General features: G+C 36.7%; 1 protein-coding gene across 5 annotated transcripts in view; it reads right to left on the bottom strand.

The window, feature by feature from the left end:
• Positions 1-27,492, bottom strand: part of LOC137496898 (sialin-like) — a 106,061-nt gene that overhangs the window by 35,664 nt on the left and 42,905 nt on the right. For all 5 annotated transcript variants that reach the window (XM_068225482.1, XM_068225478.1, XM_068225479.1 and 2 more), the window contains exons 5-6: positions 11,385-11,605; positions 5,541-5,687 (exon numbers count right to left, since the gene is read on the bottom strand). In XM_068225482.1, coding sequence (XP_068081583.1) covers positions 5,541-5,687; positions 11,385-11,605 — 368 coding nt within the window. The remainder of the gene's footprint in view (positions 1-5,540; positions 5,688-11,384; positions 11,606-27,492) is intronic.

Here is a 27,492-nt window from a genome sequence, read left to right on the forward strand (position 1 = left end):
GCACTTTTTAGTGATAGATTTACACCCTAGTGCTGAAGCGGTCGACTTCGGTTATCTTCGAGATTCGTATTGGCAACCTTTGAAACACAAACTAAGAAACGCTTATCATCGCCATCTGGCGTACACTTTAAGTACTCGTACTGTTGTTGTTTACACAGCAAAGCCAAACTATAGAATTCATGCTAGGAACACGTTTCCCAACGGGAAATGTTATATAGTATTAAATATTGTGTGTGTGACACAGTTGTTTGCTTAAAATAATAAAGGATTATAAAATTCATATCGATCGATCATATTATCGATTCAATTCAGATTTCATTTCCATTCAGTTGGCAGTATTAACGGAACCCTTCTTACTTCTCCAACGAGTACAAAAATCTATCACTAAAAAGTGCGCGGATAGTATATATATATACAGTATATGATATTCCTTGTACTTCATGTTTTTACAATTTTCTTTACGTCATACCAACACAGATAGGTCTTACAGTAATGATGGGATAGAAAATGGCTAGAAGTGGGAAGGATATGACCATAGCCTTAATTAACGTACAGCCCGAGCATTTGCCTGGTATGAAAATGGGAAACCACGGAAAACCATATTCAGAGCTGCCGACAGTAGGGTTCAAATCCACCATCTCCTGAATGCAAGCTGATAACTACATGACCCAAACTAGGCAGCCACTTGCTCGGTGCATTCCTTGTACAATTACCTCTTGGCACTATTGCAGCTTTAAATTAATTAATTAATTTATTTAACGCGCACAATGTGCAAAGAATTACTATATAGAACATTAGTCTTCGTTGCAAAATTTCACCAGTGATTCTGATCGCTGTTTACAATTTAAAACATGGTACCTAGTACAGTGTGCACCACATCTTAAACATACACAGTTCAAACCTGGTTCATGATAACGCTTAATATTACACAGTTTATAATGGAACCCATGAACGGAGAACCTTGTCAGCAGGTGTCGCAGTTCATATCCACCTTGAACCCACTCGCGATTTAGCATGGCATCGGTAGAGTAGAAATCTTCCCAGATGTCAGCCTTCTTCGATCGTAGGTCTCGAAGCAGATGTATATAGGGTGTTGTTGCTGGAAGTAACAACTGTAAGCTTAGCTCTTCCACATAAAATCCCTCTCTGGATAGCTCATACACGAGCCGGGAAGGAGAATATTTGGAGAGGCACAGAGCCCGTTTCAAGTAGATTGCCTTCAACTTCTCGATTTTTTTTAACTGTTTCATACTCAAATGTTCCCAAATGTTTTCCAAGCCATATGTTGCTATAGGGCTGATTTTTAGATGAAAGAGTTTTATGGCCGTTTCTAAAGACAAGTTTCTCAGGTGCTTAATGTCAGATATTGCTTTCATAGATGCATTTAGACGGTCTATGAGATGGAGGGTGAAAACATTACCTTGGGTTTGAAAAATTACGCCCAAGTATTTAAAATGCTTTACGGACTTAAGTTCTTGGTCTTCACAATAGAAGATTCCATGAGGTCCCCCTCTTCTAAACGTCATGGACACTGTTTTTTCTACATTCATTTTGAGCTCATTTTTCTTTATCCAGCCTATTATTTGGTTGAATGATTCCTGGAGTTCCTTCTCTGACGTTGATGTTAAGACCACCACTTTAAGAATTGCAGCTTTAAAATATCCCTCTCTTGATATTGCAACATTTACCTGGCCATGGCTGAAAACTGGCTGAGGTAAATAGAGACCTACAGGTCCCTTGAGGCTTATTGATTGTGATACAAAATGCCTCCTGAAAGAAAATAGAAGTGTTTTATCAGATCTTGTTAAGTAAATTCCAGGGATTATAGCTCTCTGTCCAGTTTTATCTCCATTTATTACTTCCAATCTAAACAATTTTCATACATACTTCTTAGAATTAGGCCTAATCTGGTTCCATTTAGGAGCCCTTGGGAAACGTTTTGATTTTTAAGGAGTATAACTATGGCTCTAAATTTTAGAATAAGAATGTGTGGCGGCAAACCATTAATTCCAAGAAATTGAAGAATTATGCAGAAAAATGAAGTAGCTAGCTTTCATCTTCAGTATTAATCTGTTGATGCTAGTGTATGGTTTTGAACTACAAGTACTGGGTATAAGCCCAGTGACTTTCAAATTAATTAAGAATGGCAACTTTTGCTCTAGTGAATGTTTTGCTATAAATGTAAATCATGATATCATTATGTGCTAAAATTCTGGCTTGTAGTTCAACAACATTTGATCCATCACCATTTACAGAGGGGTAGTTGCCGTCACTGATTTCTTGCAAAAAAATCTGCAAGTTCCATTTTTATGAGGTTTTGCACACATATTTTTTATGTAAACAGCATTTTTTGAACAAGGGTCATAGAGGAGGCTATTTAATACAATTATAACTAAATAATTGTTTGGCGATAAGTACATGGCAAAACAGGCAAAAAACTTAATGAAATCTCCCTCACGAAGAATATTATTTTCACCAGAACGAATGGAATGTCATAACCTATGATATCAGCGAGTATTTCTGTCCACGAAGTACAGCTGTCCAGTAAGACTTCTGACTTCACATGCCTATCCCCTTCCACCTCCCCTATCATGCCACCTGCTGAACGCTCTCACGGTTCAGGCAGCCTGGAAGTACTGGTGAGCGCATTGACCAAATGAATGCTACACTTTTCTTTAATAATTAAAAAATATATGGCAAGAAATATTTATGCTTTTAAAGACTATCTGCAAACCTACAGGCCAAGAGCTTTCGTTAGAATGCTTTAAGATGTCAATCGGTTCAGCCGTTCCCAAAAATCAATGTAACGAAAATCAGCCTAGTGTTTTAAATATATACATTGAACTATGGATAAAACATGAAGTCCCTGGGAAAATTATAGTAACAATCATGATGGCACTGAGGATATATGTAACACAGACAATGGCAAACCTGATTGTGCTAATATCGAGGCCCGTAGTGGAAGTGACTAATGATAGTCATCTGTAAAAGGAGTAAAAAACGGAATACAGGAAATTTTTTTTTTTGCTAGGGGCTTTACGTCGCACCGACACAGATAGGTCTTATGGCGACGATGGGATAGGAAAGGCTTGGGAGTTGGAAGGAAGCGGCCGTGGCCTTAATTAAGGTACAGCCCCAGCATTTGCCTAGTGTGAAAATGGGAAACCACGGAAAACCATTTTCAGGGCTGCCGATAGTGGGATTCGAACCTACTATCTCCCGGATGCAAGCTCACAGCCGCGCGCCTCTACGCGCAAATACAGGAAATTGTATGTTACATGCATGATAACATTTTAAAGACACTTACATCAGAAAGTGGATCGCTATTGTAGAAACATTAAGGAGACAAATAGTGAGTAAGATTGTGAACAGGGACCAAAAATACCACAAAAAAAAAACAGTGTAACAAGAAACAGTAAAGTAAATCATTTTATGTGCAATGTAGTTCATAAGGAGTTATACAGACTTTATGAAAAAGGGCAATCACCAACAGTGAATGATTTGCTAGTCCAGCTTCAAGCAAACTGTGAATGTGCATAGTGAGTGGATAAGCAGTGATTAAATCTTGGGTTCTGCTTCTGCATGCTGCCCAAGATGCTACACATTCATAACCTGTTTACAATTTGTTTCATCAACCAAAAAATAATCAATAATTGTTTTTGTCCTTCTTTCACCCCTGCTGTTTCTTTTTCCATATCCAAATGGACCAATCACTTCTTTTTTTCCCAATTTTGTCATTTCCAGACTGCACATTGATGTCTCCCATGATTATCACTTCTATTTCAGTGATTATCTCCTCGAGTGTCTCCAAAAATTCCTCTATATTTTCCTCACTGTTTTCAGTTTGGAGTGCATAAACTTGGTTAAATTCTTTCACTACTTCTTCCGTCCTCAGTTGTCCTCTGATTATTCTGTCACTATCATAGGACGTATGTATGTATAATGTTCAAGAAATAATCCTCCTAAGTACATCACTGCACTGCAACTTCAGGTATTATGCATGCATAAATTGTATGAAAACATTCTACATACAAGAAGAAGTGAACGCTTTCACACTGGAAAATACTCTATGTCATCAAAACACTAAGTCGTTCATCATTAAATACTATCTGAGCTACGAACATCAAATTTTTAACTACACTTTTAAATTTTTAAACAGGATGTACTCATGGCCCTACCAATAACCAGAAAAAATATATTAATATTTATCTCCCAGACATCCTGGATAATAATGGTGGCAGAGCTATTACAATCCTCCATTAAACTGTTACCCAAATGTGACAACAGCACTTCTTCATTTCCAAATTAGAGGTGTGTTAATAATAACATAATAACTGTTTATAGTTGATAGATGTTTGATTGTTGGCGATCAGAAATAACAAAGTCAGACCACTCACGTTTGACAAGTCAAATGTTAACTTAATGAATAGATGAGGCCATATTGGCACACGAGTACGCAAAAGCTATTGGACGCAGTTTTTCTAAAATAATAATAATAATAATAATAATAATAATAATAATAATAATAATAATGATAATCATGTTATTGGCTTTATGTCCCACTAAGTATGTTTTCGATATTTGGAGACGTCGAGGTGCCAGAATTTAATTCCATAGGAATTCTTTTACATGCTAGTGAATACAGCCTGCTCTACAAGTACATAACTTCTTCCTATTCCAGACCTAATGTACAAAGAATTGACATGAAAGAATTGATATGATAGCATGTAACAAATGGCCTTCAAATATTGAAGTTTTGTTTCTTCCAAGTTACTTCTTGTTTACTTCCTTACCTCCCTACTTAGTACTTCCCAGTTTTTTTTTTCCTTTCCTCTTACTCTCTCCAACTTCTTTGCATATGCCATTTCTTTGTAAGTCTCCTAATTTATTAACAATAACTATAATGAAAACAATGTGTATGAGAATCTTTGCTTTGAAAAGATAGTTTTAATGAGTAATACTATGATGAAAACAATATGTATGAGAATCTTTGCTTTGAAAAGATAGTTTTAATGAGTAAATTATTATTCTACTAATATTTTTCTGTTGTTACATCAGTATGTATGTTTGTATGAAATATATCAATTTCATTTAACTAGGTACTGAAGTGTTGCATAAAGGTTACATATAATGTGAAAATATTTAAGTATTAACACTTTGTAGACTGTAGAATGTCATATGAAATAGTGTTAATATTCAAAATTGTTTTAAAGCTCCTTCATCTACTGTAAAATATGTCAAAGTTACTAATTTCAGATTACAATAGCACAAATTCTGCAAAAATCTAGGTAAGTTTACCACATGTTAGTAAAAGAAACAGAAAAAGAAAAACAGTTTTCTTTGATTTCTAGAATTCTTTAATTCTATTAACTGGTTGAGAAAAGAAATTGATTTTGTAGGAGTGACCCTCAATCTTTACTGGGTGTTATCTCAAAGAGGGAAAACATAAAATGGATTTAAATATTTCTTAAAGCATATTAGTATATCAGTACAATCCATCATATGAAAGGTAAGTATTTAGAAACAAGATGTGTGCTCACCATTCGAATGCTCCAGCCATGAACTAACTGGAAGTAGGTAGGTGCTTGTGTTAACAGGGTATACATACCCCACAAACATCCCCAGCTAACAGATATTAATAACCATACAGGTATTGATGTCAAGATTTTAAGCCAAGGGGTTGGTAACTGAAACATACAGTAATACAGAAAATGTAGAATGAAACCGATTCACTATGTATTTCATGTATTGATTTCATATTTAAGCAATATTCAAAGCAGAGTCAGTTCATTAATATGGAAAAACTGTCTTGATATTTAATAAGTTTGGACAAAACTTTACACTTTATAAATCTGCTACAGCTTAAAGGGACCCTATAAGGTTCTGATAGGATGTAACAAATTGCCTTCAAATATTACTTTTAATTTTCGTCTTCCAAGTTACTTCTTGTTTACTTCCGTAATTCCCTACTTAGTACTTCCCAGATTTTGACTTTCCTGTTACTCTCTCCAATTTCCTTGCATATGCCATTTCTTTGCAAGTCCCCTAATTTATTAAAGTGGTTGGACATTAAAATGATCAATGCAAAAATACAAAAATACAAAAATATCCCCACATGATAATGCCCACACTACATTGATGTCCATGTAATCAAATATCCACTGAGAAAAGAATCCAGTGATGTCTACATCCACAAATGACTTGAATTGCACTTGTTTTTTCTTTCCATTACTTATTTCCACATATTTTATTGCATAAATATTCATAGATTTTATTACAAAAATATCCAATATAAGAAAGATACAATTTATTATTCATAATTACTCTACCTCTTTGCCCTGTGCTCTGTGCCCTGTGCCTCTGGCCATGTCAAAGTCTTTCATTTGTACCATACGGTAAGCAAAAATCATTTAATGTGATAATTATTTTTGTACTCACTCTATCTCCTAACTTAGGATTCCCATAATTTTTGAAAAAACCCAGGGACATTTCCATTTTGGACTTTAAAAAATAGAACATTTTGTAAAAAAAAAAGGGACAAGTTTGAAATGAGAAAAATAGAATTAAACTCACCATGTATTTACATACCTGTATTATAAATCACAATCACACTTATAATGATTAGAACAGAATTTCAAAATATGCCTGATTAAAGTCCATGTTTATGATATGGTACATTAGAATATTTATCACTGTTATGAACTTGATAAAGAAGTTTCTTTTCTTTAGATGTTTTGGTAAGGATGTTAACACAAGACAAATCCTTAAAATACAATGATTAACACCTTTGTTATTTCAATTGTAAGTCTGTTTTTCTCATCTGTCCACAATGCACTTTTTAATTAAAATACACATTAGACGGATGCATTGGAACCAGGCAGAGCCAAACAAAAATGTACCAGATATTTCAGATTATTAGTATTTATATCCTATATAGTAAAATGAGCAAATGTATCACACCACTTGTCACTGATACTTTGATCCTTCAGTCTATTCCACACCTGAAACTTATTTTCACACATACAAACTCATCAAACAAGTTCTCTTTATTAACATTGAAATTTTGTGACACTGTTTTCATGAATATATAGCTTTATTTTATGTTTCTCCATATCAGAGACTCCTTTCCCTTCAAGTTGACTCAATTTGTAGTTTGAAGAGATGTGAGAAATGGCGAACGTCACTCTTGCATACATTCAATGTGGGTATCATAGAAATCTATTGCATAACTTTGAAACTCTTCAACTGTTATATGTCCTTCAATTTTGAATTATTGTAACTGATTTCCACAGTGGTGGTAAGGAACTTTTCTGACTTTCTGCAATTTAACTTTTCTATCAATGTGTTTACTTTATTCTTCATTTCAATAACTGTCATATCTGGTTTTTTAGCGCATTTGATAGTATCAGAAAAGGTTTTCAAATGGTTGGCAAGGATATTCAGGAGTGTAATTGTAACAGGATTTTCAAATAAAGTTTTGAGTGATAGGACATTTGTCAATGAAAAGAAAATATGACTTTAATGCAGGAAAAATGTCAATAACTCTCTGGACTGGAGGGAGAAAAAACAGCTACCTTGTTTTGTTATTTGCTCAAAACAGTTTTATATGGTACTCTACATTGAAGAATTCACAAAAGGATTTAAGTTCTTCAACTCTTAACACAACAAATATGGAAATGCTGATAGATTTTGTTAATTACAAATTGCATTGATAGGTAAGTAGTCTGCAATATGGATTACATGTGCAGGATAACCATTGCCAATTAAATTTTTCACTGTCTTTATTTGCATTTCAGAATACAAATTATTCTTTCCACCAAAGTTCATATTTCTGTTGTCTGCTGATATTGCAATAACCTTCTCAAGGAGATTGAACTTCTGTTCTGTAACACCTCAACAATGTATGAAAACAGAATTTCTGAATTTTTACCACCTATATTTACTAACCCCAGCACCTTTACTCCCACACCTTTTTCCAGATAATAATACCTCACACAAAAGGTACTAACTTTTATCCAAATAGTTGCAATGAGTCAGTTAACACTGATATGTAGCATACTTCTTTTAGTTCTTCGTCCGGTTCTATGGCTAAATGGTTAGCATGCTGGCCTTTGGTCACAGGGGTCCTGGGTTCGATTCCTGGCAGGGTCGGGAATTTTAACCATCATTGGTTAATTTCACTGGCACGGGGGCTGGATGTATGTGTCATCTTCATCATCATTTCATCCTCATTACGATGCGTAGGTTGCCTACGGGCGTCAAAACAAAAGACCTGCACCTGGCGAGCCGAACTTTTCCTCACACACTCCTGGCAATGAAAGCCAGATGCCATTTCATTTTTTTTTTTTTTTAGCTCTTCATTGATATGGCTTGCCAGAAATGGTACAATAACTTTTATGATTGTTGCTTTGCACTTTGTTTTAAAACATTTGAATTTATCGTTGAATGGTTTGTTTTTTTCACAGCGGTTGTTGTGCAGTCCATCGATTTAAAGTTGCGATTGTGCACAGCAGTATGATAAAGGTTGCTTTCTCTGCTGCCAGTGATAAACTATTTTTCCACTTCACTTTAAGATTTTGCAATCATATAGTCCCTTATGCTGCTGCTGGAAGCTGTGGGGAAATTTTGTGTTCTATTATTCCCTCATGGTTGACCATGTCTGACCAACCTCCATGTGAAATGTAAAATTTAGCATTGCATAATGTACAATTTACGTTGTCGTTTACCAATCCTCTGATGAAGGAAAATTCTCTTCTGACACTATTGTTAAATCTGCACTTATGTTTCAGCATGATACAAACTATGTACAACACCGAGTAGCAACCAATCTCCATGTGTATGTCAACAAAAACATGGAGGAAAAAATGCATCACTATTAGAATTACCTATTTCTCTTTCCGATTTCTCCACAAATTCCTCAATATCTTCTCTTCTGTTTCCAGTCTAAGGTGCATACATTTGTATAAAGTCCGTCATTCCATTTTGCATTTTCATCCAAACTTTGATTATCCTATCGCTTATATAATCCACCATTTCCACATACTCTTTAAGGGTTTCCATAGTTATCACCCCTACTCCACTTGTCCACCATTCAAATATGTATTCCTCCTCATTTTCTTCCTTCCTTTCCCTTCCATTTTACTTCATTCAATCCCATAATTACAGTACTGCCTCCTCTTTGTCCAGAAAATCAATAATCTCTTCAGCTTTCCCTCTGATGGTCATCACATCAATAATCCCCACCTTCCTGGTGTTAATTACTAGTTGACCACTTTTCATTGTTCCCCCTCCATGTGTACAGGCTATTATTACATTAGAGTCATCACTCCCAAGGGCATTTTAGAGCTATTTCCAGCAATTCACCAGGCCGTTCCTCACATAGGGAATAGATGCCTTCTGTAGCTTCTGTATTGGAGGGCAGACACTAGAACTGATGAGCTGCCACATCTACCATCTCCGGTGTACTAAACCCCACCTTCTCCGCCTCTGATTCTGTTGAGGTGTTTATTTGCTACCCCAAGCTGGGACCCATACCAGGTACTACATGGTGTCCAAAAAATGACTGAGATTCCAAAGCCTGTTTCCAGTCATTCGACCGGATCAGGACTAGAATGAATGAAGCCCCCATCTAGCGGCAAGGATAGGGACTGTGCCAGCTGCCGAAGACTGTCACACTCCCTGGGCCAATGATTAATGAATGACAGATGAAATGATATTGGGGAGTGTTGTTGGAATGAAAGATGACAGGGAAAACCAGAGTACCCGGAGAAAAACCTGTCCCACCTCCACTTTGTCCAGCACAAATCTCACATGGAGTGGCCAGGATTTGAACCACGGAACCGAGCGGTGAGAGGCCGGTGCGCTGCCACCTGAGCCATGAAGGCTTCCAAAAAATAACTGTGTGAAAGAAAAAGTTTACATTTGAAATTTGAAGTGGTACTAATGGCAATGCAGTTCTCTCTAAAGGAGGTATTCGTAATAACCTCTTGTAGCCTGCAGACATGACACTGCATATTGTTTAACACTTTCTGGAGGGGTGCAGTTGCCCCACCTTGTTGGAACCAGCCCTCTTCAATATCATGCTTATTGAGCAGGACCAGGAAAGTTTTCAGAATTTCATTGTGGTAACGTTCTGTGTAGATGGTGTCATAAAGGGAAATTGGTCCATTAACATGCTGCTAACTCAAGAGATATCATACACCAATCTTTTGATCTTGTAGGGGCATTTCCTTTGACTTATGAGGGTTGTCAGGGATCCAGACACGAGTGTTCTGACTCTTAACGTATCTGGACAGATGAAACCACCATGTCATTCCTAAATTTTCTCTACATTGTACTGCAGAGTTACTTTTCAGACCAGATCAGTGTGCCTTTGGACTCATATAGGTAGGGTCAGCACACTCTGAGATAGAGCTTTCTCTATAGACGGTCCCTATCTGCAACTTTAATCATACTAAAGGACATCAAATGGTTGGGTCTATTGCCAGATGTCTTCAGGAAATAACATAGTCCTACATTTCTATGGCTGTAGGTCCAAATGCCTTTCCAGAAATGGTAGTCTCATTCCTACACATGTTAACTTTCTGATGAGTACACAAACCCATGTCTCTCTAGATGTACCAATTCACTTTATTCTCTTGTCCAGCAAGCCCATAAAATGATTCCATATATAAGCTATACTCATTTATTTGTTCATAATCTATTAGATTTCCTGTGGCATATCATGTCAGAAATAATATACAGTTAAAAAAGTTAAGAACAAAAAAGAAAAAACAGGAGAAAAGTGAAAGAAAGAAAGAAAGAAAGAAAGAAAGAAAGAAAGAAAGAAAGAAAGAAAGAAAGAAAACTGTGAAGGTTCAATGGTGACTTGAACCTGTGCTCTTTGCATTACAGAGTCTGTGCCTTGATCACTAACAAAGAATCCTTCTCTGAATGCTAGCTCATAACTCATATTTGAAAATTGAAAAATGAAATATAAAAAATTAAAGCTCATTTGAGAGAATTTCAAAATAGGCATTCATTTTGCATCCATTTAGATTAACCACATTAATGTTCAACAAAACTAGCATCTGCCACATTACTTACCATGCCTAGTAAGTCTTCATATTCGTCATGGAGATAGAACATTTTGCTGGTGAAGATGATGTGGGTGAGATGGAATGTTAAATAAATGAGTCATAAGAGTAGCAATTAAGACCATGGCTGTAATGTAAACTGCACAAGAGGAACTAATAAAGTAGAAGGGATCAGCAGCACTGATGAGGAGATAAAAGAAAAGAGGGAGATTTTAAAAATGAACTCTCTCAAGAAAGTGTTCAGTATTTGGATGAGTGATAGTAGTGTCATTCTTACTAGATTAATAATACTGTATAGATTATTGATACCTTTCTTTTTTGCACAGCTCGTCCACAGGAACTCTGAATATACTTAAGCTCCTTCTCAGATATCCTGGGATGATCATTTGGTGTATCAAATACAAGCAGCCACCAGGCAGTAAACCAAATAATTCCAATTGCTCCCGTGACATAAAATACAGCTTCCCAGCCAAGATAATAAATAATGAGACCACAGACTGGATAGGTTAATGCAGCACCAAGAGAACTTCCTAAACGAACAAAGTTTTAAATTAGATGGTTCCAGTTTTAAAACAAGTACATTCATTCAAATAATTATCTGAACTGAATCCTCTCCAATTCAGAATTCTTCATTAACATGTCAGACAATTTATTCAAGAAATAGGAAATCTATGAATGAGTATGTCTAAACTATATATTTTAAACACTAGGCTGATTTTTATGACCGCGAGAGAACGGCTGAACCGATTAACACTGAAATGGCGTATGGCTTTTAGTACCGGGATGTGTCCGAGGACTTCGGCTCGCTAGGTGGAGGTCTTTTGATTTGACTCCCGTAGGTGACCTGCGTGTCGTGATGAGGATGAAATGATGATGATGAAGATGAAACATACACCCAGTCCCTGTGCCAGGGTAATTAACCAATTATGGTTAAAATTCCCGAATCTGCCGGGAATCGAACCCGGGACTCCTGTGACCAAAGGCCAGCATGCTAACCATTTAGCCATGGAGCCGGACATTAACACTGTAAAGCATTCTGACAAAAGCTATAAAGGGAAAGAAGCGGCCGAGAAATGTGTTGAACTCGCCATGCAGCTTATTTGGCGAGCATGTGATCCGCCCGTGACTCATAATGCATTACGAAACAGGAAGCGTTCAGTGTATTGGTGGACCAAAGAAATTGTTTACTAGAGAAGACATCTGCAACTTAGACGTAGGGCACACAGAGCACGAGTCAGCCAAGAAGACACCGCACTCACAGCTGAGTGTAAGTTGGCGAAGAAAGAACTGAGAAATTCTATTAAAAAGAGTAAAGTCAACAAATGGTGGAAAATGGCTAAGGAAGTGGATGACGACCCGTGGGGTTTAGGATACAAGATCGTTATGAAGAAACTTGGAAATTTCTCGAATTTGATCATGGACTCAAATGCAATGAAGAATATTGTAAATACATTATTCCTAGATCGTCCTGAGAGGTCTGATGATGATGATGATGATGATGATGATGAGGACTTCATAGATAATGTACCACTTTTTACACCAGAAGAATTGATGAGAGCAATTAGTTCCCTTAGAAATAAAAAGGCCCCAGAACCAGACGGTATTCCAGCAGAGATACTAAATCTTATAGCAGATTTCTGCTCACATCTGCTGCTGAAAATGTACAACAGCTGCCTGCTATCGGGGGTGTTTAGTGTTCACTGGAAAACAGCTCAGCTAGTTTTAATAAGCAAAGGGAAATCTGGGGGCTATAGGCCTTTATGTATGCTAGATACTGCTGGGAAAGGATTAGAGAAACTTCTGCAGCCAAGAATAATTTCAGCATTTCAACTATCTGGGGACCTCTCTGATTGTCAACATGGTTTTTACTTGTAGGATGCTAATTAATTTATATTTAACCACCTATTCAATACAATTTATACAATTAGGAATTGATCATTGTTACCTTATGAAAGTGAGACACGTTTTGCCTTTCATAGAAGGCATCATCAGTCATTGTACCTCCTCAAGGTTAAATCAGGCACCTGATTTAAAATTAATTCCTTAGATTACTCCCTTCGTAAATGTGCTAATATTAAACTTGGTAATTATATTTCCTAACATTCCAAATAATGTAATATTTAAAAATTTTAAGTCAGACTACTGCTTTTAAGCACTGTATATGTTCCTTTCACAACTAATAATCAACAGCCAATGGCTGATATTGTAGTTATACGCATTCATACCGAATATTGTATTCTTTTCCTTAGACTGCTCCTATTTAAAAAATGTTAATATTAGATCTTAGTAATTATAATTTAATCACACAGAAGATAGGCGGAGAGTGAAATGGCTCACAGGTGGTGCAGCGCAAGAGTCTATCCTTGGCCCAAATCTGTGGAACATTTTGTATGATGGATTGTTGAGGTTAGAGATACCGGAAGACACAATGTTAGTGGGCTATGCAGATGATGTAGCTGATTAGATAGTAGCTTGAAATTTGGAGTTGTCTTAGTTTAAGCTATATCAAGTGATGCGATGGGTGAAAGATTGGATGGTGAATCACAGATTACAACTGGCAGATCATAAAACAGAGATAGGTCCCTTGACAAGAAAAAGGATCACGACTGTTATTCCAATATATATTGGACAAACAGAAATCAAAACATCTAGAAGTATAAAGTACCTCGGAGTGACCCTTGATACCAAACTTTAATTTCGGAATCATATCAAATGGGCGATGGATAAGGCTGTGAAAACAATTATTGCATTGAGTAGATTTATGAGCAACATTAAAGGTCCGAAGTCTAGCAAATGACGACTTCTGATGTTGATAGTTCACTCTACACTTCTATATGGTGTTGAAGTTTGGGCTGAATCTCCAAAGTTTGGAAAATACCGGCAAAGGATAGCTGCTGTACAGCAGAGATCAGCTTTGTGTATCACAAGTGCATATTGCACAGTATCCAAACCTGCAGTTCTTACGGTAGCAGCAGTAGCACCAATTGTTTTACTTGCCTTAGAGAGACAGGAAGTCTGGAGAGCTCAAGGGGAGCTCGGAAAGGAGCGTGCTAAGGAGCTAGCTTATAAACAACGAATGGAAAGATGGGAGGAAGATCCTCGAGAAAAATGGACTAAACGGCTGTTACCATGTTTAGCTGATTGGGTTGCACGAGCTCATGGTGAGGTTATCTTTTATCTTATGCAGCTCTTGATGGGTCACGGATACTTCCGAAAATTTCTGCACAGAGTAGGTAGAGCGAGTGATCTGGCGTGTATTTATTGGAATGATGTTGATGATGTACTTCACATACTTTTTGTATGTTATCATTGGTCAACACAGAGAAGATGTTTAGAAACTGAGCAGAAACTATTATGCAGGTGATGCTACGAAACCAAGAATCTTGGGATCAGGTAGCAGTATATGTAGAAGGCATCCTGCATCAGAAAAAGAGGAATTTGAGTGCTCAAAAATGGCAGTAAAGGAGAAATAAAGGAAGAAGGATCCTGAGAAATTACAAGCACGACACCGCCCTGAAATAATGCAAGAGTGGTTCTGGGGCGGAGATGTACGTCGTAGGGAAAGGGTGTGTGGGTTTTAGTGAGTAGGAATCTCACACGCTTGTGGAGTGCGGACCCTTGCAAGTGTCTCATGAAAGATATCCCACACTCCCACATAAAAGATTAAGATGATGATGATGATGATGATTATTATTATTATTATTATTATTATTATTATTATTATTATTATTATTGTTATTATTATTATTATTGTATACACACACAACCCATCACACTACTAACCACCACAGGAGCACACAAAAGTGAATACATCCCTCCACATGGGGTTAGAAATTATGTTGAAATATTTTTAGCAATAATCATTATCTATATGTCTGACTTCTTGACTGGATGGTCAGTGTTGAGGCCTTTGGTTCAGAGGGTTGCAGGTTTGATTCCCGGGTGGGTTAGGGATTTTAATCGCTTGTGATTAATTCTTCTGGCTGAGGGGCTGGGTATTTGTGTTTGTCCCAACACTCTCCTCTTGTCCCATGGCTAAATGGTTAACGTGCTGGCCTTGGGTCCAGAGGATCTTGGGTTTGCTTCTTGGCCCCATGAGGGATTTTAACTTTCATTTGTTAATTCCATTGTCTTGGGGTCTGGGTTTGTGTACCTTCTTCATCATTAGAATTCATCATAGGTAGGGTCCCATTCTCATAGACCGGCAGGTCCCCTATAGAGCATCGATTCAAAAGATCTGCACCAGGCCTCTTTGAAGGCCACAAGCCATTAAATCATTATCATCATCTTTATAATCACCATTAGCTCCCTTATCCAGATGCATCTGGGTTATTCTTATTCACTACTTTTCATCCTCCGCTGTGTTCCAGTACAGATCTGCCTTATACTGTTCCAATCCAAATCCATTTATCATAATCTAGATCTTTCTCCATCTTTCTTTTCTTGCAATTTTTAATTCTATAATTTGCTTTAACATTCCTTTTTCAATCATCTGCTTAAAATGTCAAAACATTGTCTTGACTGCATATGCCTGCACAAGGATTATTTATCTATTTTTCTCATTAGCTTGTAGAGAAAATTTTCTCATTGCTATCATAATCATCAAAAACTGGTTTTACTAGTTACAATTAGACCTCCTAGCTCATAGTGTGAGTAAAATATTGACCGAATCTGATGAGAAGATTGTACGTCTATTGTATTAAATGTACTTTTTTCATTTCCATCAAATATTTATGGTTATGAAACTGAGGAAAACTTCCAATGTGAACATCTTTCATTGGAATGGAGGATGATGGTGTACAGTTGCTCAAGAAATAAGTGATTGCATGGTATTCTATGTTCCTGACATTTAGTATTTTATCAGATTTACTTTCAATTATTGTCAAAATATAATTCACCTTTAAATTACTGTCCTGCTAGAAAAATGAGTTCACAACAGCACTCCATAAAAGCAACTGGCAGAGGACAGGATTCAAAATACTAAATTAAACTGATCAAAATTGTGAGAAAAGATAAGATAAGACAAGATTAGATGAGATGAGATAATGTTCAAACTCTACTGAATAACTAGTCAGATTTAAATTCACAGTTAATATTTTAATGAGAGAGCAAGGAATAATCTGAAATACACCAAGAGGAAAGAAGCATACATATTAACAAGAACTGGTCAATAAACTGATATTTTAAGTTTGAATGCTGGCAAGACAGCAGTGCCATATGTAATTTCATGCTGGGCTGAGTGGCTCAGACGGTTGAGGTGCTGGCCTTCTGACACCAACTTGGCAGGTTCGATCCTGGCTCAGTCCGGTGGTATTTGAAGGTGCTCAAATACGTCAACCTCATGTCATTAGATTTACTAGCACGTAAAAGAACTCCTGTGGGACCAAATTCCAGCACCTCGGCGTCTCCGAAAACCGTAAAAGAGTAGTTAGTTGGACATAAAGCAAAATAACATTATTATTATTATTATTATTATTGTAATTTCATAGGTTAAGAAAACAGTGCTTGATGAATGGTGATGAAGTAGTAATTGATAAGTTATACAGGACGAGGATCATAATTTTGCAAGGGGAGAAGTCTCCCCGCAGGTCATTGAATTTACATTTAATATCTCCAAATTTGATTAAACAGAAAAGGACTTGAATGTAAACTTTGCAAGCAAGTAATCTTTCAATCATGGTATTAAATTATGCATGTGATTAACCCAATATCTTAAAGGAAATGACCAATAATTAAGTAATTAAAGGATTATTGAAGTCTTTCTCACTGAACTCAGATTTTAAAAAATATAATAAAACATGAAAATTCTGCATAATCTTGGATGATAAATGTAAATAGGCAGAAGTGTACACCCTACTCAATTAGTTCCTCAAAATAAAATAATTAACATTATATAAAGTAAATGGAAGATAATTTAGCAGCAAGTTAAAGTGAGGAAATGAAGAAGGAAGGAAATTAAAACCAGGAATGGCTTAAGTAGTAGCGAGGTGAACACCAAAATTACACCACTGGTATGTAAATAGGAATCAGTACAATTATTCAAATTACACATGTGTAAGGGAATTCAGAAATAATAGAGGACCACTGAGAAAATATACTGAACAGGGGAGAATGTAGTAAGGCAATTAGGATAAAGCGAGAATAACTTGACTGAATGCTTCAGTGTCTCCATGATACCATATTACCATGTTTCACCAAAAATAATTTAGGAGATTTTGAACATAAAGAAATTTCCATATTCAAATTTTTCCACAACAAAAAAAGTTTAATAAACACCCTAGGTAGTTACGCTTGGAGATACCATGTAATGTTGAATGGGAGTGTGCATGTTACCTCTTAAATGTGTAGAGAATTTGATATAATCAGATAAAACATCAAAATGAGTGGAGACCTCAGGCTGCTGACTAATCCCAAGGATAGTAAAAAATTCCTTTTATCCTGGCTCGAAATTGGCTGTTGTTCCTGCGCTTCTTCTCATAATGAAATCTTCCTGTTCAGCCCAATGACTTAACTCTTAGCTCTTTTCATGAGCTAGCACCAAATGAAGGTCATCTAATAATTAACCACCAAGCAACAATGATACCACGTGACCGGGTGAAGCAAGACTCAGTAGTACCAAGAGGATCCAAGAGAATGTGCCCAAGTGCAGATACCATAAGTGCTTTTGTCTACCAGTACACAGAGTCCCCTTTCCGAACTATTCATTCTGATATATGTCAGTGTGTACCTCCCATTGACTAGGTTTGTAAAAATGCTTATTCATGCTGCATTGCTATTTTTTAAATTTTTGTTTCGAAATCCACTCGTTCACTTCAATATTTTCAGAAGCAGTAGATATAGTACAATAGTAATTGTTGTATTATTAATTATACTGTACTCTTATATATATCATTGCTAGGCAATGGAAACCTTGTCATTCCACTCAAGAGAAGAGCATGATTCTCCATCTGCCTTGTGAAGGCTTGCCGCATTACCTGAGGAGGGAACAGAAGACTCCAACGGTCAAAAAATCGGGCTGTCATAAAGCAATGAAAATGCCAGGAAAGTTCCCCAGCTATTGCTGACCACTCAGTTTTGGGCTTCTTCTGTAAACCTTACTCCAAAGGAGGTTTCATTTGCTCAGCGACAATTATATATAATTCATTATTGTTATTGTTGTCATTATTGTTATTGTTGGGGAACAGGGTCGTATAGTAGCTTAGCTGCTGCCTGTCATTCTGGCAACTGTGATTTGATTCCTGGTATCAGAATGGGCATGCGACCTTAAATTCCCAGCCACAACTCTTTTATACCTCAGTGCATACAGGGACCCTAAGTTGCGGATTATAATGCAAATAATGATGGTAATGATTGTAGTTAATATTATTTGCCATCCAGCAACAATTATTTGCTACATCTTACTTAATCACACTTTACTCGTCCTTTGGGGGTACAAAGGTAAAATAATTGGATTTTGGGGGTACGCCAACAAAAAAGTTTCCATACCACTGCTGTAAATGGTAATTAGAATTGAGGCAATACTAATGATAAAAGTAACTGTTCAAACACAATAACATGCATAGAGAGTCAGATAGTGACAAGGATAAGAAATAGTAAGGAAGGGCTAGTCCTGATCAAAAATGTTATGTTGAAAGTTAAATACCATAAGGAAAAGGTAACTGTCAAAATTTTTGAGGTAGGTGTGAAGTGACAAAATAGGTAACGTACCAGAGAAGTTAAGTCAAAAATTGTCATGGATATTTATTAATAACCACCTATTGAATACAAAGTAATGTTCTTACATTGACATTTATAGCTTGTCATAATAACTTTTAGGGACACGTTTTGCCCATTATATGGGTATCATCAGCCTTTATCTCATACCTTTTGGTCATTGATCAGGATCCTGATTTACCTTTGCCAAAATATTATATACAGTAGATACTACTTTATACAAAGTTAAAAAGTCTTATTGTATGTTCTTCTTCTTCTTCTTCTTCTTTTATGACCACATAGGATCACTTTAGTCAGTCCGTCGTTCAGGTCTCTTTGAAGGGATTGTTCGGGCTTTGCGGTCCTCCCAGTACTTCTTCAGACGCTCCGATCTTCGTGCCCTTTCCTCAGTTGAAAATGTGCGTGTTGTTGGTTTGTTTTGTGTAAGGGTAAAGCGGAGGTTTGTATTCTTGAGTTTTGTATTCAATTTTATCTTATTTTTGGTGTCTTCTGTTGTAAGGCCTATTTCCTTCAGATCCTCTCTTACTTCTCTGATCCATTTACATCCTGTTGTGGTATTGTATGTTCTATTTAACAGTTTAATGATTTTCAAAATAAAAAGTATCTAAAAGTGTGGATGAGATGGATGATTGTTGTTGATGAAATCTTATGAATAAAGATACATTCTAAGAACTACTTGATCATTATGGCTAAAAGGTGATCCTAGTTTACTGTATATATTAAAAGTTCTACTTGAACACGTTTGTGTATTTTAGCATGTTAAAGGGTATCTGGTTACTTTTTAATTTTTTTAACTGGTTGAAGTCATAAAATATTGTTTTCTAGAATTTGGACGATCTTGTTCAAAGGTGATGAATGTGAATTGTCATTTTTTAACCACCCTTAGTTGAGATTTTGTTTTGGGTGTAAGATTGTTTAACCATTTAGGTAGCGGCCCGTTGACGTTGTTCTCATTATTATTGTAGCTTATGTAGTTTGAATCCGGCATTCTTCTCAATTCCATTGCAAAAGTGAAGAATGGGTTCTCGACTAGCGATGCTGGAAGTGCCTTGGCTTGAGAATGCGAATGCTGCCTCTTGTTATGTTTATAGTTGAAAGGGGACGCTCAGACTTGGTATTAAATGTTGCTTGATTGTTGGCTCTGAATAACTGAGAAGTGTGTAGAAAATGTCTGTGATGAGAGGAGGATAAAGAAATTAGACTTAGAATTGCAGCTAAATCTGAAGAAGTTGCTGTGTGCATATTACTTACCCCCTCGACTGTTGTGGAGGTTACTAGTTGCACTGGCAGTGCTGGATCGACTGACCTTTGTGCTTCTTGTGTTGTATCAGTGTGAGGGTAGGGGTGGGGGTGGGGGGTGTGGTGGGGATGAGGGGATAGGCAGGGCCTTAAGTTTATGCACTGTTGGCTGCAGGGAGTTTGTAGGGGCAGACTGGGAGGGAGTTGTGTTTGTTGAAGTAGTGGGAGTTTTCGAGGATGAAGAATTAAAAATGTTTAGAAAGTTGTTTTGTTTTAAATTCAATATTATTTGTAATAAATTAGGTAATATCTCATACAGGGGACTTTTAGCTTCTGTTATATCATTGAGATTTTGGTTTTTGTTGTAGTACTGGTCTAAATAAATGTAAATGTTTTCTAGCTCGTTCATTAATTTACCTTTGCTTACTCTTTTGATAATTTTAAGATCCTATTCTGTAGTTGTGAATTTATGCCCTGTTTCTTTCATATGAGAGCTCATTGCTGAAAACTTATTGTGCTTGTTGGCATTATAGTGCTCCAAGTATCTTGTGTAAAAACTCCGGCCTGTTTGCCCGATATACAAGACGCTACATTGCGAGCATGTAAGCCTGTATATACTGGATCCTGAATAAAGACTACTGTTTACATTGACTGTGTAGTGATTGAAGAATAAGTCCTGATTGGTGTTTATTGTTCTAAATGCAATACTGAAGTTATGCTTTTTTAAGGGGTTTGAAGCTTGGTAAATGAGTGGATTATTAGAGGTGAAGGTGGCAAATTTAGATTTTTTAGGTCTGTCTGGGATGAGGTTTGTTGATAGTTTAAGTTTGACCTTGTTAATTAATCAGTTGATCATTTCTGTTTTATATCCGTTAAGTTTCGCCAAATTCTTTATCTAGTTAAGTACTATTTTTAGATTTTTAGGTGAAAGAGGGATTTTTAATGCTCTATAATTTAAAATGTAAAATGTCGCCTGTTTATGGGAATTAGGGTGTAATGAAGATTTATTGATTGTTATTGGAGAGTGGGTAGGATTTCTAAATATTTGGAAATCAAAACTATTGTTGATACATGTTGCAATGATGTCTAGAAAATTTATGGAACCAATGACCTCATCTTATTTGGTGAACTTTATATTTTAATCAAGAATGTGTTTAAAAAATCTAAAATTTTGTCACTGTTATTGAGTTCTTTATTGATTATTACGAATGTGTCATTCACATATCGGAGCCACAGGCTGTTTCCTTGTACTTTTGTCATTATTTTGTTATGTTCCAAAGAATCCATGCATATATCGGCCAAGATGCTTGATAGAGGATCACCGAGCTCCATAGCTGCAGTCACTTAAGTGCGGCCAGTATCCAGTAATCGGGAGATAGTGGGTTCGAATCCCACTGTCGGCAGCCATGAAGATGGTTTTCCATGGTTTCTCATTTTCACACCAGGCAAATGCTGGGGCTGTACCTTAATTACGGCCACGGCTGCTTCCTTCCCATACCTAGGCCTTTCCTATCCTATCGTCGCCATAAAACCTATCTGTATCGGTGCGATGTAAAGCAAAAAAAAAAGAGGATCGCCCTTTGCAAGGCCATTCTGGTGACAGATCTTGCCGTTAAACATAAAACTCCCACTACTTCAGCAAACACAACTCCCTCCCAGTCCGTCCCTACAAACTCCCTGCAGCCAACAGAGCACAAACTTAAGGCCCTGCCTATCCCCTCATCCCCACCACACCCCCCACCCCTACCCTCACACTGATACAACACAAGAAGCACAAAGGCCAGTCGATCCAGCACTGCCAGTGCAGCTAGTAACCTCCACAGCAGTCGAGGGCGACTTCAAATTCAGCTGCCTTCAATTCTAAGTCTAATTTCTCTATCCTCCTCTCTTTACAAACATTTTCTACACACTTCTCAGTTGTTCAGAGCCAACAATCAAGCAACATTCAATACCAAGACTGAGCGTCCCCTATCGACTATTAACATGAAAAGAGGCAGCAGTCACATTCTCAAGCCAAGACACTTCCAACATCGCTAGTCGAGAACCCATTCTTCACTTCTGTAATGGGATTGAGAAGAATGCTGGATCCAAACTACATAAGCTACAATAATAATTATTAAAATAATATTAAAACTCTATTGTTTTTTTTTTTAATTGAACAATAATAGAAAATTCTATAAACATTATGTAGGTAGCATATACAATTTTGCAACAATAATTTTGTTTGATTGATCTGAATTAAACAGAGTAACGAAAAACACACTTGTAAAATATGTATTTCTACATCTGTAATATTACTACAATTTGGTTTCCTTTAAAATATTGAGATGGCAACTGCCATGCCTTGCCACCCCTGAATTATGTCTACGACCACAAACATATCAAATTCAAAAGAAATTAAATAGGGAAACTAAGGAATATGTGAAACTCGATGAATACCATCAGATGAATGGCTTAAATATTTTTGGACACTGGACAAGTTCAAAAGATGAAGTGTTGACTTTGCCAATATCTAGCTACAATCTAATAGAATCAATAACTTTAGAAGAATCTATATACTGTATATAAAATAAGAGTTTTGTCTGTACATTGCTCAGAATTTGAAAAGAATGGTATTTCTGTATCGGTCATGTCCACAGTAACAAAAAAATGCACTTTTTACTTTTCCATAATTTTTGTCTGTCTGTCTGTCTGTCTGTCTGTCTGTCTGTCTGTCTGTCTGTCTGTCTGTCTGTCTGTCTGTATGTACATACATCACTAGAAAACGGCTGAAGAGAATTTAATAAAAATCGGTATTCAAAGTCGGAGAATAAGTCGCTACAATCTAGGCCATAAATAATTTTATTCACGCTGATTGAAATGGTAGTTTAGGGGAAGGCCTAAAATTTAATTCTCAAATATTTAAATTATTAGTGGTCGTATCGATAAATACTACATAACCAAAGTTATATAGAATTAAATTTCCGGCCATTTATGTCTGTGATAACACAGATATTCATGAATTTGTAATTTTGTTGCTAAGTCCATATCAACGCCGAGCCACGAGAAAATGGGTTAACAGAATTTAATGAAAATCGTTACCGTATATATAGAGTCGGGGAATGAGAAACAACAGTCTAAGCTATAAACAAATTTATTCACCCTGGATGGAATTGTAGTTTAGGGGAAGGTGCCTAAAATGTAATTTTTAAATACCTATGTTATTGGTGCTATCGAAAAGTATTACATAACAATTATAGGGAATACAATTTCCGATCATTTATGTTTTAATCATTTTTACCGTACCGACAATGGTAAGAGTGGTATTTCAGAGTCGGAAGAAAACTAAATGTGAAGACCTACAATATCAAAAGCGCATAGCATTGATCAACAGTGACATCACATTGACCATTCTTTGATGTGATGTTCTTTGTCTCTTATGCTGCCTCTCAACTCCGATAGATGGGATTACTGATGCATACTGAGTATAACAGCCTGACTGAATATTAGCGAGAAATAGGTGGGGAGTTAGAAAACTTTCTTCTTTAGCATGTCATTCCTCTGGTTCATACATTTTCTGATACAGCTGGGTTATGTGATCCCTAATCTGACACGCTGTTTTTTTTTTTTTTTTTTTTTTTTTTTGCTAGGGGCTTTACGTCACACCGACACAGATAGGTCTTATGGCGACGATGGGGTTGGAAAGGCCTAGGAGTCGGAAGGAAGCGGCTGTGGCCTTAATTAAGGTACAGCCCCAGCATTTTCCTGGTGTGAAAATGGGAAACCACGGAAAACCATTTTCAGGGCTGCCGATAGTGGGATTCGAACCTACTATCTCCCGGATGCAAGCTCACAGCCGCGCGCCTCTACGCGCACGGCCAACTCGCCCGGTGACACGCTGTTTAGAATGAGCAGTGTGCAGACTTAAGGCGGAGGCTCACTTAGTAGTAGTAGTAGTAGTAGTAGTAGTAGTAGTAGTAGTATGGCCTGGTATAGAATAACAATTTAGGCCTATTCCAAATTATACCACCACAATTCACTAAATAACTAAAAATTCGACCCTGAAAAGAGCCGTTTCTTAATTAAAAACTTCTTCCTTTTTACTTTTATTAAATTCTACATTCATTTTATTCCATATTAGCAGTGAAGAATGGGTTTCTCCTCTTGCTTGGAGAAAAAAAATTTGTCTCCAAGTCAGATAGATTTTTTCCGCTGCCAGTGTAGTGAATTAAGATTTTCCGACTCATGGGGTACTCCTAGGAAACAGATTAGTAGATTAGTTTATGCCGTGGGAGTCTCCACTATTCGACCCCCTCCCTGCCGAAAAAAGACGAAGGGTGTTCACGGATCACGCCTATCTGCGGCTTTGATCATTCCAGCTCTGGAACTTTGGACTGTTAGATCGGCAGTGTAGTCCTGTTCATTATAAGTGAGAAAATGTGCGGTTTTTCATTTGATCGAGTATTTGATATGATATCATTGCTTTTAATCGCTACTTTCCTACCGACGTTTTTGTAATGACCTATGTTGACTTCAGTTAGGAAAACCACAAGGTCAGTCTCTCTGAGAATCAATCCCGTAACGGAGCATGGGTACATCAGCTAGTTAGAACTAAATTTGAAGAAACTTAGGAATTGTAAAGCACCCAGAGGAGATGCAATACATTCTGAACTGTTCAAATACTCAAGTGAACCTTTTAAACAAAGATTCCTCAGTTTTCTAAATCTAATTTGAAATGGAGACAACCCACTAGAAAACTGGTGGAAAACAATAGTTATCCCTATTCATAAGAAAGATGGTGTAAAAAATGTGAAAATGACAGAGGAATTAGCATTGTTAACTCAGGTTATAAAATTTATGCAAGTACCATTAAAGAAAAGTTGCAGAGACATGATGGAGATAAAATTGGGAATGAAGAACAAGGTATCTGTAAAAGGTGCTCCTGCATTGATGCATATTTTACTATGAAGGTATTAATTAAAAAGCATAGAGAATTCAATTTGGAAACACACATTGCTTTTGTAGTCTTTTAAAAAGGCCTTTGATAGAGTAAACAGAAATAAATTGTTTGAAATTCTAAATAAAGATAATGTTCCTCAACAGATGATAAACAATATCTATAGATCCAATTTCATTTCTTTAAAATTTGAAAACAAACAGTGTGGAAACCAATAAATTGAGGTGTACGACAAGGCTGTGGACTAACCCCTCTTCTTTTTATCATTTATATGAATGCAACAATGGAAACTTGGAGGCAAGGAAGTCATGGTTCAGTACCAATCAATAGAAAATTGAAAATTTAGATGTCATTCTCTTTGCTGATGATGCTACATTGCTGGATTTGACAGAAGATGACATCCAAAGGTCAGTGTTTAATCTTAGTAATGTTTCCCCAGAATTTAATATGATTATCTTAACAGAGAAGACTAAAATAATGGTCTTCAAGGAAAGAGATCCCATTCCTAGTAAAATGTGTTTAGGCCTAAATAATACAACATTAGAAAGAGTAAATGTGTTCAGTTACCTATGGTACAACTTATCATTTCAAACAGAAATAGATAGAGGGTACCTGCTAAAATGAATAAGTTTACAAAAACATTAGGAATAATCAACCACACCATGAAGCCCTAATTTGTACAGAAACATTGTTTGTGCCTTTATAATGTACCTTTGCTTGGCAAACCCTTCACTATGGATGTGAGGCATGGTCATTAAGATGTTTCAAGAATCATAGCACAAGAAATGACGTTCATAAGCTGTACGGTAGGATACACCAAGTGGGATCATAAAAAGAATGAAGAGCTAAAAGAGCTGAAAATACAACCAATAACTGACTATATCTAGAGTTATCAGGAAAACTAGAAACGTCATATACTGTTATTGTGTATCACAATATTTGCTCACTAGTGTGCATCACCTTCCAGGCAGCACTCACCTCCAGCAATGTGTTCCCGTGGGGCTAGGGGTGACTGCCGGTAGAGAGAGGCTTGTAAGACAACATGGTCTGATACACGCGTGATGTTAAGATGCCTCACGAACATCAAGTTCCACAGCTATGTGGAGTCTCAGTTTTAACATGTAGTTCAATTATTAAGTGTTTCAGTGTATATAATCAGTGTTTATAAACTAATATGAATTATATTTAATGCATTATTGAGATCCGAGTGATAATTTGTGCCAGCTCAACTTCATGGAAACCGTTATACAGTCCACTCAGTCAGTAACTTGTACCAGACCACACAACATTTTGGTCTTCTGGGCAGGATCTTTAATAATCATGTGTAATTCATGAAAATGCAAAGTAAATCTATGACAGTTACTTGCGCTTCATTCATCGTGTGCATACCAGTACTTACATCACACCATGTGGCGCGGAAGACACGGTAAAAGCTTAGCACAAGGCTACGTGTTCATTGTTACATATCACATCAAACTACTGTAAGTGGTCCAAAACTGGCATGGCTCATGAGCACATTAGTCTGAAAGCATCAATTCGACTACCCATCATGACAACACAGTGTATGGAGTCCAGGGTTCATCTTATCAACACGACTACAAGGCGAACGACGCAGGGAAAATAAGTATTATACAGGTCAGATTTTCCTTTTCTTATTTGTTATCCTTTCCATTCCAAGATGGATGAGCAGCAACTACAAAAGTTAGTAAAGCAAAGAACCAGTATTAAGTCTCGAATAACAAGAATAAGCACATTTGTTGACTCATTCAATAGCGAACACAACTTGCATGAAATCAGAGTGCACTATGATACATTAAGTGATTTAGACAGTAAATATGATGCCATTCAGTCTCAGCTAGAGGTGAAAGATGTAGCCACTGACCAGACTAAGAATAGGGAGAATACGGAAATGATCATATATAGGTTGAAGGCTAGAATGCAAGAATTATTATTCCCATCACAAACTCACAGTGCAAGCAGTCCCAGTTCAGCTCACGGTGCCTTAAGTGATAGCTGAAATTTAAGGTTACCTGCAGTCAAGTTGCCGACATTCAGTAGGATCTACGAAGACTGGTTATCATTTTCAGATAATTTTAAGGCCATAGTTCATAATAATGCAAGTTTGGGAACAATTGAAAAGTTTCACTATTTGTTAGGATCATATATAGCATTATTATTCTGTTTTTCTACTAAGGCAGTTCACCTTGAGGTAGTAAGTAGCCTCACCAGTGAAGCATTTCTACCTGCTTTTCAGCGATCCATAGCGAGAAGGGGGAAACCTATTGACATATAACAGTGATAATGCGACATTTACTGGAGCTGACAAGGAACTGCAAGATCTTCATCAACTCATGTCATCAAACCATTTCCAGAAGGAAATTACCAACAACATTAGTAATAAAGGTATTAACTGGCATTTCACACCTCCACGATTCCCTCATTTCGGTGGAATCTGGGAAGTAGGCATTAAATCTGTGAAGTATCATTTGCGTAGAGTTGTAGGTAACGTAGTTCTTACATATGAAGAAA

Source organism: Anabrus simplex, chromosome 1 (genome assembly GCF_040414725.1).
Source record: "Anabrus simplex isolate iqAnaSimp1 chromosome 1, ASM4041472v1, whole genome shotgun sequence".
In the NCBI taxonomy this organism is placed as follows: Eukaryota; Metazoa; Arthropoda; class Insecta; order Orthoptera; family Tettigoniidae; genus Anabrus; species Anabrus simplex.